This window comes from Sceloporus occidentalis, unplaced genomic scaffold (genome assembly GCF_023333645.1).
Source record: "Sceloporus occidentalis isolate IW3139 unplaced genomic scaffold, rSceOcc1.0.p SCAF_11, whole genome shotgun sequence".
NCBI lineage: Eukaryota > Metazoa > Chordata > Lepidosauria > Squamata > Phrynosomatidae > Sceloporus > Sceloporus occidentalis.
In genome coordinates this window covers 2281060-2296545 of record NW_028316991.1, presented here as the reverse complement: position 1 = coordinate 2296545, position 15486 = coordinate 2281060, and the positions used below count along the sequence as shown (strand labels likewise).

General features: G+C 37.2%; 1 protein-coding gene across 1 annotated transcript in view; it reads left to right on the top strand.

Annotated features, from left to right (window-relative positions):
* The first annotated feature begins 201 nt into the window (after window positions 1-201).
* Window positions 202-15486, top strand: part of LOC149305429 (carbonic anhydrase-related protein-like) — a 49038-nt gene continuing 33753 nt past the window's right edge. The window contains exons 1-2 of the mRNA XM_089477504.1: window positions 202-301; window positions 6092-6112. Coding sequence (XP_089333630.1) covers window positions 202-301; window positions 6092-6112 — 121 coding nt within the window. The remainder of the gene's footprint in view (window positions 302-6091; window positions 6113-15486) is intronic.

The window sequence follows — 15486 nt, the reverse complement described above, 5'->3', positions numbered from 1 at the left end:
ATTTTATAGAAAATCGCATGGGTTTTTCATCACTTGACTAACCAGTAGGTACATATAAACTGGACTAAACTAGCATTCGCATTTGTACAAATTTTAATTTTAATGAAGTTCCTCAATTATGTTAATTCATTCAAATGCCCTTTTGTGGAAGTGTTCCTGGAGGGCTGGTTAACGGAGCTGATAGCAGGGGGGAAGTAGACAATGAAAGAAGACAAGAGAAAGAACACAAAAGAACAAGAAGAGCCACGAGAACAAGCTGCAGAGAAAGGAGACATGGACACTGAAGCAATCAGTGGAGAAGGTGGGGACACATTCATGTAGAGTGTCAGAGAGGGTGAGTGAGAGTGAGCGGCAATGATTTTAATTTCCAAAGGGAAAAAACTCTCAGAATTTCATCCAAACCAAAAGGGCAAGAAACCAAAAACAAAACAAAAAACTTGTTTGTACGAAGCAGCACAGCCCAGATTTTATGTATGGTTTATCTACTGTGTATAACAGAATATGAATGTTATACATATCAAATAAAATTTGTATTAACCCCTTCAATCCCCTATAGACGTACCGGGACGTCCAAAAAACGCCCACTAAGAAACCCCTATGGACGTCCCGGTACGTCCAGCCCTTCGTGCAGCATCCCTGCCGCTGCACGGGAGACCAGGCTGTCGTTTGACAGCCTGGACTCCCCCCTGGCAGCAGAAGCCGGCATCGCCAGCTTTCTGCTGCCCGATGTCCTGTAACAGCTTCCGGCATGAAAGCCGTTAAGCTGTTACATTTGAAAGTGCCCGATCGCGCAGTTGCAAACGCGCGATCGGGCATTCCCTTACGGGTTGCGTCACTGCTGACGTAACCCGGAAGGTCATCTGCGGGGATATCCTGCCCTCCGATGAGGTCTGTGAGGACCTGCATAGAGATCACAGTGTGATCGGTGCAGGGGGATCTCGGGGAGGGGAGTGAGAAACCATCTCTCTCACTCCCCCTCCCGATCTGTAACAGAAAAGCTGGAAAAAAAAAACGGTTAGTCATTTAAAAATAATATTAAATAAATCATTAAAATATCAATATAAATAATACAAAAAAAATTTATAATGTGAGCTGTGATGTCATTGTGACATCACTGGCATGTTCAGGAGGTCCCTAGGAGGACCTCTAACCATTACTGTGTAAAAAAATATATATAAAAAATAAAAAAAAATTAAAAAAAATGTAAATAAATTTTTTTTTAAAAAAAATATAAAAAAATATAATAAAAAATTCTTAAAAAACCTTACGTCCCATTGCCATAGCATAACATCTAGCCAGTATAACCCTCCTGCCCCTGTTCACAACCCCCAAACCCGTTAAGCCATAGGCATAAAAATTATACAAAATTGTACACCTAATAGTATGCTCCCTGGTGCTGGGGAAGTCTGGAAAATCTATATAAATTAGGTATTTCTGAAATCAGGACACCTGAATTGATAAACATGGAGGGGATTTTCCATTACTTTACCTAATTTTGTGAGGATTCAGAGGGAAAATGTAAAAAAGAATTAGTTTATTTTTCTAATCTTCGCTAGTTTTTACTAAATTTCTCATTCTACATTTTCAGATAATCATCCAACTATGGTATCAAACGAAAGCTCTATCTCTCCTTGAAAAAACAATATATAGTTTACATGGGTACACTACTCACAGGAAAAGAGAATAATCGCTGAACCGACATACCCCAAAAATGGCAAAATTGCTCTGGGCTTTGAGGTACCAAAAACCCCTGGGATTGAAGGGGTTAAGTCAAGATCTCTATTCAATTTTATATTATGCAGTTTTGGGTATACACCTAATAGGAAAGATGTTCTGATTAAAGGACAGTTATTCAGTGAAAAATGATATATTAGTACAGAAGAATATTTTAAATTGTTAAAATGGTTTTCTTGTTACTAATTCTAAATGAAATATTTCTATACTTGCCAGTGCCTATAGTAAAACCTGCATTCACACAACTGGGGATTTTGTACATAGCGTAAATAATAGGAAAACACGGTATGTTAAATATTTGTGCATGCTTACTCTGCGTTAAACAATCATAAATATCCTCTTAACCCTTTAATGCCGCAGTGATCTGTAGGAAAATCCACGCTGCTCCAAACATTGGGAAGAAAAGCACAAGGTTTTTACAACATATTAAAACATGTGTTACCAGCCTCTAAAATGATATAGACATCAATTCTTAAATAGTGAAACTGGGTACGATATACGTCTTTCCTGGCCTGATGGATGGATCTAGGCCAAGGTGCCTTTTTAAAAGAATGAGTTTCTTTTCCCTGGTATAAATCATTCAGTCCGTAAAGATACACACAATGCATAGGGCAGGGATAGGATATCCAGCCTGTGCAGGCTGCCAGAGGGCTGGCAGATATCAGGGTCCCCCAGTTCATACGGAGCCCCTAAGGCAACGGAGCCCCATTGATAACGGGCCCTAATCTGCTGCTCATAATATTTTATTACTGAGCATACACAAGGCTAAGAAACCAGTGGCTGATATTTTGAGCATAATATAAGTATACATGAGTAAGAGCTATCTTCACAATTGGTAACAAAATAGCATACACACATGGCGAGGGGCCCTATAACACAACTTGCCAGGGGCCAGGGGGGACTGGATTTTACAAAATATTATTTATATTATAGCAGATTTTGCAGCACTATCACAATAGGAAACAGTCAATGTAAACAATAAACAAAAATAATTGACAATGTACAGAAGTCATAATAAAATGAACACACATTAAGACAGACCTCACAAATGCTCTGCTGGATGAATGGGCAAATATTCCCACAGAAACACGCCAAAATCTTGTGGAAGATGTTATAGCTGCAGGGGGTGGGGGGCACAACTTCATATTAATGTCTAAAAAATGAGAAAACAGTGTCATAAAAGTCCCTGTTGGTGTATTGGTCAGGTGTCCCAATACTTTTGTCCATATACTGTATATATTTTTTATGTTTAAATATAAGATCAGCTGGCTGTCAACAGAGATGGAATATTTAATGTTCCTGTGAATGTCCTGTCTTTAGGCCTTAAAGGTTTATATCAGACCTTCCTTCCAACTCTTCCTGTGGCTCCTCTGGCAGAGGAGCTCCCTGCCAGCGACCAATAGAATCGCTTGTACTGACCTTTAACTCCTGACAGCGAAGGAGTCAAGAGGTAAAGATCCGTGCAAGTGACTCTATTGGTTGATAGTAGAGGAGACCCCTGCCAGCGACCAGTAGAGTCGCTTGTACAGACTTTTATCTCCTGTCGGCGGAACTTGGGCCTTTACCTCCTTGCGCAATCCTATGTATTCCCACTCCCGTTAACCCCTGCGATGATGCGTAGACAGGGTAGAGCTAGAGAGGAAGGGACCAGGGAGATTAGTTAGGAGATATTAACGAAGAGGAACACAAAGATTCTTCGTGTTGTGCGTCTTTGTGTACCTTTTGCCACCGCCATATTCATTTCTTTCATACTTGGGCTGAACAACAAAAACGCACCCTTTGTGTTTGTTCTCATGTTCGTTCGAATACGAATGCACAAGTCTAGTTTATATACAGTACATTACGTTGTCTCATGTACATCTCTAGTATTAGAAACCTTGAGACCAATTCAGTGCCCTGTTTAAATCTTATTTGTTTTTAATTAAGTTGAATAATGCATGATGTATGATTGGAAGACCTGTCTAAAAACAAATCCTCAAGCATAAGAACTAGACAATGAGCACTAAAATGCTACAAATAAAGCTAATTGAAACTTCTGAACTCAAGCGATTTAGTACTTACTCTACATCGATTCAATTTAGACAGATTTTCTTGGTGAACAAAAACTACTTTTTATAATGTATTTTAACACACTGTTAAAAGGTAAACTAAACACTCAATACACTTTAACACATATTGTTTAAGTCTTCTATTGGCAGATTACGTTAAAAAGTTTCCAACGTTGCATGTGTTATCAATAAAACACCTTTTTATTCTGTAGTAGCTTTGTATGGTTTATCTTTAAACCCTTTTTTATGGTGGATGTATTGCAAGATTATTTTTAAACCCTTTTTACCGTGGCTGCCTAGCATAGGTTGTTTTTAAATGGATTTTACTGCAAAAATATTGCAAAACTTTATTTTGAAACCCCTTTTTAATGTGCTAAGGAATAGGTTACACCCCAGCCATCATATTCTCTTTAATGCATAAAGAGATTCAGCAGAACCCTCCCCTATGCATGTGCCCTCCTTTTCCACCCCTCAGCTACTTGGCTTGCACTAGATGTATTTAGCCAGACACATCTCCTGCTTGTCGCTGCATACAGTTTCTTTATATAAGACACTATATACTTAAAACACACACTTACACACTCATGCTAATATACACAGACTTACACATACATAGTTCTGTAGACAGAAACTCATAATAACAGATGCTTACACATACATAGTCCTGCTAAGACAGACACTTATAACAACACACATCTACACATACACAGTCATGCTCACATTCCCTCTAACACACGTACACACATGCTAACACATGCACATTCACTGTTACATACATGCATGCATACATACTCATAATATTACCTGCAGCTAATGGCTTTAAAAGTGGCAAACAACCTGTGACCTTGATTGCTACAACCTGTACGTAATTCTTGAAACATTTCAACACTGTAACACGTTAACCAATAAAACGAGGGCTTTACCAAACAGATATAGATCTTTGTGTATGTCCAGCATAATTAATACAGCAGTAGAGTAAAGATGGCTTATCCTACACCAGGGGGATTTATTAACTAAAGGGATAGTTTTCCGGAATTGATACTCTTTCAACTCACTCACTTCACCATTTATTGTGAAGGTTCTACACTTGTCAAGTTTCTCTATTAAGAAGGACCAATCTCACCATCGATAATGCATGATTCAATAGGGGAAAAGATCTGGTCATATGCATAGAGAATACAGTACGCTAGGTTTGGACCTCAGAAAAATGTCTTTTGGCTTAACTTCCACTAGATGGCAGGCTTACATCACATTTTTTAACAGTAAAACTACTCTAAATAAAACTAAACATTGACAGCATTATGCATTTTGTTGTTTTTGTTATTATGTTTAAGCATTATACAGAAACTATCATAATTTGACAACCCTTTCCAGATACATAATAAACATAATTTACAAAAGTATTACAGTATGGTTTTACTTGTTCAGATATAAGACATTCAATTATGAGATCCATATTTGCTTAGATATTTGCTGGTGTATAACAACGCAATAGAAATACTTTTATGTACATGGTGGATTTTCCAATTACCAGTTATAGTGAGGCAAATGGTTGGAGATGAGAATATTTGGAGACTACCAATTCTACTTTAAGAGGAGCCAAGAGCCATATATTCCACCAAGAAAGTGTTGCAATATTTTGTACATTTTTGGTAATTACTAAATAGTTTCACCAATTGAAACCTATTTTAAATCTGAGTGTACTTGTTACTTGTTGAGACTGGAAAGAGAAGGTAGGTGTAAGTGGGCAACTAGTAAGACAGGAAGATAAGAGGACATCAGAAACCTTGTCAATGGTGAAAAGACTAAAACGGTCGAAGGAGGTTGCTGGCAAGGAGGGGGGTTAAGGTACCATTTGAGTAGAATCATGAGGGAGGATGATATCCCTGAACCTTTCTATTTTATTTTAATAGAAAAATTATTTTCCTGTGACAAATAACATCTTAGAAGAAGCTGCAGCTCCAGAGCTTTATTGTTTTGCCCACCTCTGCTATCTATGTTTAGTGCTTGAAGCAGCTAATCACCCTGCAAGTCAAGGAGCTGGGGCCAAGAAACAGTGCAAAAATATATATTCTGATGAGTCTCATACATTTGCAAGTGGAAAAAAATAAAGGTGACACTCAGCTATCATACAACGTGATAGATATGCTTAAGAAAATGTTGCATATTCTTAAGAGTTAGCGTTAACTTACTGAAATGACAATGTAAATTTTTGTGAAATAGGGGTTATTATTACTAGAGTAGTGAGATGGAAAAGGAGGATGGCAGGTTCTGTTCCTCTTTTAATAAACATAAATTCTTTTTCATAGAAACATACGATTTGACGGCAGGTAAGAACCATTAGGTCCATCTAGTCTGCTGTTTTTTCCTTATGTAAGACTCAGGTCTTAATCAGTCCTTTGTCTTGCCTTATATTCAGCATATTTTTCTGAATATCGCATACATTTGTAACACTGTATTAGCCTCTACCACTTCAGATTTAAGGCTGTTCCATTTATCATAGCTAGAGCTTTCCCAGCATAAGGCATTTAACCATAACAACGTAGGTGCAATAGGCTATAGTTGCCTATAGTATGTGTAGGCCATTGCCTGACACATTGCTATGCCTGTTTAATCTATACATTTATACTGAACCTTCTGTAAGATATGGAATATATTTTTGATATCCCTGTAACACCTGTATTTGCTTATGTCTTAGCAGTAGCCAAGAGTTAGAGTCTTGTTTACACAGACTCACTCTGGAAGTCAGTCGATAAAGATCATTTACAATTTTACAATTTTATTTGAAAAAATATGCACACTTTACAAACATCAAGTTAAACATATTAGGATATCTCCATGAACAATATAGTAAAAAAATATTTATAGTAAATTTGCCAGTATAAACTTTCAAATCTATATAATGATATCATCAAATGATGATGCATGCTTTATTTTACACACCAGCTGGAGAATTGTTTGTTAAAGTGCAAATAAATGTGTACTATCGCTTAATAAATAACTTACCAGCGGAATTGGTTCATCTGGTGATGCTTATCTCAGTCTTGTCCTTAACTACAAAATATTGATGACATGGGAAAAAGGGAACAATTGACAAATACTGTACGTGTCATTCAAGCATTAGAGCTTAGTTTACTTAAAGTGAGCATTACCAGCCCTACAGCCAGGGCTGCTATCAGGGTGGGGGGTACAACCAGTACTCGTGAATGTTGCCCTAGCAAGTAACAGGGCCTGGCCTCCCAAAACTGTCAATGGGTACTCTCATTGGCCCTAGGGTTGCCACCCCGCCAGTATTTTACCAGCACAGCCTGTAATAAATGCTTTGAAGCTGGTGCCTGCATAAGGATTTTTTGTGCAGTAGGGACTCACACACTTTGTGGGACGGTTGCCATGATGAGTCAGGCAGGCTTAAATAAGCTGTGATTATTTTTGGCAGCTTTCCCAGAAAATGTGGCTTGGGTTCAAAGTTGGTCCAATGAATGTAAGAGGTGCTGCTTACTTTATTACATTTAATAAACGTGAAAATCTCAGGGGAGCATAATTAATACGCGAATGACAATTTATGATTTCAGTGCCTGTAAGAATTTACCTCTACAGACAAGCAAGGGTTATATTATAATTTAGAGCAGCTTCTATTTGCAGGCACTGAGTACACTACACCTCTCCGACATACTGACCTCCTACCCCCCCTCTCCTTACTCTTTTCTCCCACATCTCTTGTCAGCATGGTCTCTGCTTCTGCAGAGAGAGATCAGAGGAGACCAGAAAATGGGTGGAGAAAGTAAGTGAGCAGGTGGGGGAGGGGGCAGATACAAGATAGGGGAAGAGTAACCGACAGGACTGAGTGACATTTTTTGGGGGCAACAAATTTTGGGCCCTGTGCACAAGTTTAATATATAATATACACCTGAGTGTGTAATCTCCTCAGTTCCATACTGTGTCCCTTAATGTCAGAAATAAAATGTGGCCACCCTAGCTCTCACTAGTAGCGGCATCTCTAATCTCCTGTGACACCTCCATGGCATCTGTGCCCCTAAATGGCTTGTATGCCCCTAAATGGCTTGTATGCCCAATACTTGAACTTAAACGGATTGCCAGCAAAAAAGTATATAAAAAAAAAACTTGGCGTGTGGAGGGGGGTCATGTGGGTAGGGGGCCCAGACCATTTGTTTTCTAAGAACCCCCAAAACTGCTGATGGCGGCAAGCTGGCAGAATATATGAATACATATTCGGATGGTGCACTGTGCGCACGTGTGCCGCCAGCGTCTAAGGTGGGATGTATGGGCTCTGACTCAGTCTTCAGAAGTGTGAGTATAAGTGTCACAGGTGGTCAGACAGTGCTTCAGTCTTTCAGGTAAATAGAAAATGTAATAGTTTATTTTTTTTTTATATCATTTTACGTGATCAGAATAAAAATCTAAATCAAATCAACATTTGGTGTGACCAGCATTTGCCTTCAAAACCACATCAATTCTTCTAGGTACACTTGCACAGTCAGGGATTTTGTAGGTATATAGTTAGGTGTATGAAGTGCTGGAAGTCATGGCATGGCCCCCACAGAGCCCTGATCTCAACATCATTGAGACTGCATGGGATTACATTAAGAGGAAGAAGCAACTGATGCTGCCTAAATCCACAGAAGAACTGTAGCTTGTTCTCCAAGTTCCTTAAACATTGTGTGCAAGTGTACCAAGAAACAGTTATGCTGTTTTAAAGGTAAAGGGTGGTCACACCAAATATTGATCTGATTTCAATTTAGATTAGGGAAATCTCTAGGAAAACAAGAGAAGCCACTGACCCTAAACACATAACCAAATTTGAATTTTGTGTATTGCTGCTTCCTATTATAACACAGCTAATATAGATGTTGATGATTTATAAATAAGAGGTGCCCAGGAGTTGCAGACAGGCACCCAACAGTACTTTTTAGTATTTCCCCAAACTCTGTGCAATGTTTAAGGACAAATTATCTTTAATATGTTAAAAAAATGATTTAGGTCATATAAAAGTTTAGAACATCAAACAAGAGAACACTGTTACAGTCCAACTTTATGCATTTTCCCTACGGCTACATATTAATTTGATTGAAAACCAAAGCAGCTAGTCATAAAATCACATAATTCTGTAAAATACAATAATGAAGAGCCTTCTCTATCAAGACCCTTGGCTCCATTAAATTGCTCACTAACAAGATGTTGTCCCAATAGATCATAAAAACTAATGAGTTAGGTTTAGCTCCTAATGGTCTGTCTCAAGCTGTAGGTCACTGCTGGACAGAAAAAAGATAAGGAGTAATACATCCGCACAGCGTTTAATGCACTGAAAATGTGTGATAAGTATAGTCAATCGTCAGTGACCGGGCACTCATAAGCATCCACAGAAATGTTTCCAGGGAAGCCCAAGCAGGATTGCGGGGCATTGTCAGGGAATTTATATGGGGACAAGTGACTCCTCTTGACATCCATGGATGCCATCGTCTCCTTCCTGCTCTTTGCTTGCTTATTTGTTAATTAAAATAATGTGTGCAGTGAACACAGTGTGTGCAGGCAGCAACCATCCTAGAATGCGTGGAATTTGTAAGTGTCCTTTTTTTCCCAAATGAATAGCCTTGATATAGAATAGCGAAAAGAGAACTCTCTGCATTTTCCCTGGGGGGCTCTGGGAATCGCAGAGGATTACTTGGTCTCCAGGACCGAGCTGTACCTAGTCATCATGGCATCTGAGGCAGGAAGCAGGAATGGAAAAGATCCCAGGTTCCTGGTCTAATATGGTTGTAATATACATTGTGGTGTGCTTATGGTTTACTATAACCCTTAAATTGCTATCCTCAGTTTAAATCTGTTCTTCCAGACATTCCTAGATTTTTCCATCCCAAAGCTGAGTGACATATGAAGGAGTCCTGCTCCTGTTACACTAAAGAAGCAGAATAAAAGACATATCATTAAAGGGGACATTCCAAGGAAAAAGTTCCCAGATTATGTAATATTGACTTTAACAACCCGCTTTTCTGTATCAGGTTAATAGTACGTTCCTGTTAACTCTTTTACTCACTAACCATAATTAAAACGATCCTACTGGAAAATTAGAGTTTTGTTTTGCCAATGTACAGTGTAACAAGATCTGGCGGACTAAATGAAATGTGCATTGTCACCAACATATACAAGTTCTTTGCCAAACAGAGGCAGAACCTGCTTAGGAACCCTGATGTAAGTTATCAAAATACATTACACATTCCCATTTTTTCTTATAAAATGTTTACAGTGATTCTTGGCCACTGGTAGCTTTTATTTAGTAAAAACGTAGAGCAGTGTTTTTACGTCCAATGCTTGATGACATTTAATTTGGCATCCCTTCAACATGAAATGCTATTGATGTTGACCTTTCTGTGCATCCTTTCATTTACTTACGGAACAGGAGCCCATACACGTATGTGACATTATATTGCCATATTACATGATGTTTTAACCCTTTCAGTGCCATGAGCCAGGGCCCATTTTTTCCTCATGGAAGGCCAGAACTATTTTGAATAGTAATATTTAGGAGACAATCTGCTAAATAGCTTGCACATTACCTAGAGAAACATATACACATATATTTTCCCTGAAATATGTCAAGCCAAATAGTTAAAGTAAACAAAAAATTTTTAAAGCCCCCACCCTTCTTAGCATATATATGTGGTAGAAAATACACATTACCACTAGTATGCCACACTGTAGTGCACCTATTTTCTAGATCTGTAATCCAAAATAGGTAACCAACCTATTCTTGCTTTAAAAAAAGACTTTGTTCTGAGGAGGATTATTTAAGAGGGGAACAGCTATGATGCCACAGTCACTGATCACTGCATCTTATCAAGGACTAGGCTTTTTTTGCAGCATGTCTACCAGCTGATCTCACACGTAAACATTTTTGTAATATAATAAGATTAATAACACTAGTAGCAAGCAGCCATATTAGGCTGTCTGTTCCATGGAATTATCACTTTCTTTGGATTTTTATGTTCATATAGAAGCTGGTGATCTGCTTTTAATAGTAAATGTGAGGAAGACATTGTTATCTGAAGATTCTTAAACAAAATTCCTGCCAGGGAATAGCTCTACTTTAGGAGCAGTGAAACAGGTTTCATGCTTCTAGATATAAAAGGACACTTATTTCATATATCTTTCAAGACGGTAAAGCGCAGATTGACATATCTTCCAACATTTTTATTTACTAAATATGGACATTTTTAGAAGTGTCAGGAGTAGGGTTTTGCATAGTTACATACTTTTTCAAGACTTTTTGTGTGTGAATTTTATAGACACATTTCTTTGTACCATTGTTAAGTGGCAGAACACTCTGATATACTAATACAGAGTTAGAAAAGTGATAATGAGATTTTTATCCAAAGGAGGGGTACTAGGCGTGGGTTAAAGCCATGGATGTTCACAGAGGTTGGTCCACTTGAAGGCAGGGCCAAAACTGTATTAATTTGCTGAATTCCCAATGATCTCATCAGATGAATTATAAAATTATTCAGCAGGACTAGGTCATCCAGACTTGGATGAAAAAATGAAAGTGATATTACTTGCAATGCTTTCTTTGTAGTGGGATGGCAACACCCCTACGTTTTGTGTTGGCGGGCGCTAAGTGGCCAAGAGGCCTTAAGATAAATTAGGTTGTTGTCAATAAAGCAATATCCATTGGTTGCCTTAGAGGCAGGAAAGACAGCCAGTGACTTGTTTTCAGCTGAGCCAAAGCCAAGCCAAACACCAGGCCCCGATTGCTTGCCAGATACAGAAAGGTATAAGGTGTTTTAGCTTTCTCAGATCCGGCTTGCACTCCTACCATTCTGTTGAACCAAGATCCTTGGGGACAGGCGGCTGGAGCATGGGGCAGTAAGGGAGTCAGCACTTTTAGTGTCAATTATTTGGCTGGCTTGCTGATAAAAGTGAGAGATTTAACTCAATATTTTGGAACTGCTTGCTGATCAGCTGCCAGTCTTCACTTCCAAAGTCTGAGTTTGTCAATATATTACTACAAGGTTGACCACTGTGCCTTGTTATGGTTCTTTTTGTAAGCCCATTGCTGTAGTTCTTGTTTACCGTGTAACTTTTAAATGTTCAGATAATAAATAATTATATTTCCTTCAGAGACTGTTTATACTTTTTTCCCATTGAAATACTATACGCAGTTGTTATTGTAGTTCGTCAACATCCTGTCTTGCCATATCTTACTTTCTACTGTAATGCAAATATAATTCATTGTTTAAACATCTTGCCTCATTCTACAGAAGTAAAACAGTTTCATAAGAGGATGCCCTTTTATGTATTTGTATACCCACGACGTCCTGTTTGTTTTTTTTTGTTTTTTTTTTGTGCAATTTAGTCCCAAAGCAAAACTTAAAGATTGTTTACATTATTTGGAAATACTGTGAATGTTTATCTAGAATACACTTTCATTCCATAAATAATAAATATATTCAACAAAACAATGACAGAAAAATACAATTATATCAGATATCAGATTGTCAGTGGATTATGAATTATTCTAAATCTACCATTTGATATTTACAATGGGTATTTGAGGAAAACATCTAAATCCACTCCTATCTATGGTATTTTGGACCACTTCTAAAACCAATAAAAAAATCACACAGATGTGCAATGGTGCTGGTCACATATCCTCAAGTCAACTCTTAATAATAGCTTTGTTTCTAAGTCCTTTTTGATGAATTATGGCATGAGAGTAGTCATTATTTTCAAGAATCAGCAGTAAATGAAAACACTGTTTTGTTTTTTAGATGTATACTTTGGAACTATAGTCTAAACAAGACTATAGACAAACCCCTGAAAAATGCATCAAATTATTTTAATGCAGATCTTTATTGTGCATTATTTTTTCCAAACACAGCCCTAGTGACTGGTTGACTATGTATTAGCTTTCTCCTACAAATCTTTACTGAACACTAACCTAAACCTACCATTCAGTGAAAATATTTACTAAGTCTGTAAAAAAATTGCAGAAGGCTTAATTAGCCAAAAACCTAATTACCACCTATGTGTTTGAATAAAGCTTATCCTATTATCCTATCATTAAAACCCTTGCAATTTAATCATAGGGTACAAACGTAAACAGAAATAATAACAGGTGTTTGGGCAGAACATATTAAATAGAACAGTACGCTAATATAACATTATAGTTAAAGAAAACCCACAGTAAAATAGTACATTTATCTACATGATGTCACTACTAGGTAATATTCTGTTTTATTATGTGTATACTTTTGATTTAACAGTTTTCCAGTTTGCATATAGAGTGATTTTTACATTAAAGATAATCAGTTTTTAATATAGTTTATTAATTGAAATGTATTAATTGATTGTCATTTTCTAAAATATAAACAATATATAAATAAAATAAATAATAATTAAAAAAAATAAAGAAAAAAATAAAGAAATAAATAAAAAATATATATATATGTGTGAAATTTGCTGTTTCCAAGGCTAGGAGTACATTTATCAGTAGCTCCTGGGGAAATTTGAGTCTTTGGAACATTGGACATGCATTCAATGAAACAAACACGATAATCGTTTCAATAACATGATTTGTTTTTTGAGTAACAATTAAAGTCAGCTATAGTGGTTATTGACCCAAAGCTTCCAATAGTAACACTGTGTATAACATGATTTCATAAGGCAACTGTAACATTATTTGGGTGGGGTGAAAACAAAGCCTCTAAGTAATGTAAGTAGATGCCTCCAGGGGAGCACTTAAGCTCTTTGGGATGAAGGGGTGCCAGCCAAATAATGTGTTTGTCCAAGATATTGTATGTCATTATAAAGCAAGCATTTAGAATGCTTCTGAGGGTTGCAAAGAGTAGCATTTAAACTAACATCACATACATTGTGCATTAAGTCTCCTTACACATTTGTAGACATAATTTAGTAGATACAATGACTGGCTACTTTGTTTATAATTGTTATTCAGTTTCTAAATACTTTTCACATTATTGTCTTTAAATTCTTCTGTTACATTACTTGTAATGGAATGCATTATTCCAAATAACCTGAACCATCCTTTTTATAATGATTGTTCCGTATTGGCTTCATAATATATCCAAAACATTATTTTCCCAATGGATACATTAGGAAACCTAGTTGAACTGATGTGTTTTCAGGAAATCTGTTATGACCACAGTCCCTTTACATGAGAGGCACTGGACTTCGGATCACAAGGACTGCACACCAGGTTTTAGATATGCTTGAACTAGAGAAATCAATGAAAAATGCTGAAACTAATTAAATCCCTTGTGTCCATAGGTCACAGAATTCCCGGTCTCTCAGTGGCCCTTGAGGCCTGAGGATCAACACTCCTGCTTGTCATGAATGCAATTTGAGAATACAATGTTTAAATAAACAAACGTATTCAAACATCATCAATACGTATATTTCAGATATAACAGTAATACAGAAGTGTAACTGGGTAGTTCTTCATACAAGGATCCATATTAACACTTTTTTTCCACAATATCATTGGATAGGACTCTCCTCCCATTTTCATTCAAACACATTTTAGCCTGTCTAGCCTCCCTCATGCTTTGAGAGTGCATGAATGCAAAGTGCATGTTTAGACAACCAAATGACAAAAGTCACAAAAGTCACATTGAGAAGGGCATTGTGCCCTGAAATATTTGTGTATTGTAATGGGCTCAGCTTTATGATGTTATAATCAAATTGTAGTGACACTAGTATACTGTTAATATTACTTTGGAGTGCACATTGGCTTATTGTTCCCTTTGGAATTTAAGTCTGTTCCAAGGAAAGCTTATATATGAACCTTATTATATTTAATCTAGCAAGCAATTTAAATGCATATGTATAAAAACTGGATATACCTGTATTTAATGAAATAGACTGGGCTCTGAATGTTTTTCTCAAGACAGTTTGATTTATGGCTCCTACTCATTTCATAAAAGAAAATAGTTGGCTTTGAGTACCTTTACTTAAAATGAAGTGTACTTTTTTGTTGGAATTCAATCAATCCAATGCTAAAATGCTTCTTGTTTACAGGTATCTGTGCATAGAGGAAGCATAGCTACTGGTGCCAGCCAAGAACTGGTCCTAACTAAGGAATAGTTTAAAACCTTCTTTCAACATCCCAGAAAGAGTGTTTTTCTTGGACTGATATACACTAGGTTATTGTTAGAAATAAATATTTGTCAAGATAAGTTGACAAGGAAATATCTGGATTATGTAAGTAATACACTTAAAATGTAAACCCGAGTTTGTATGTACTGTATAAAAATGAAAAAAAATGCAATATATTAGGCAGTGCTTTTCTAATTGCCTTTCTTAAGCTTATTATTTGTATTTGCATACAGAATATTCTGGGCCAGGGCCGGACTGGCCATGATGTGGCTATGGCACTTTACGGCCACTGACCACCTGATAGTGTAAGTATGAGTGTGTTGTAGCCAGCAGCTCACCAGTAGCCAGCAGCTCACCAGTCATTTGCTTGATGTGCCAGATGGCCAGTCTGGGCCTTTTCAGAACTGGACATGACGCCAGGGGCACCATAAATTGCCATATCTTTTCTAGAGAGATAGTTCTATATGGGTTAAAGCCCTTGGGCTGCTTTACTAAGGACAGATTGCTCTATTTGGACCCAAATCCCTGTGCCTATCATTACTCTTCTAAAGTACATCCTTTCTAAGAGCTTACA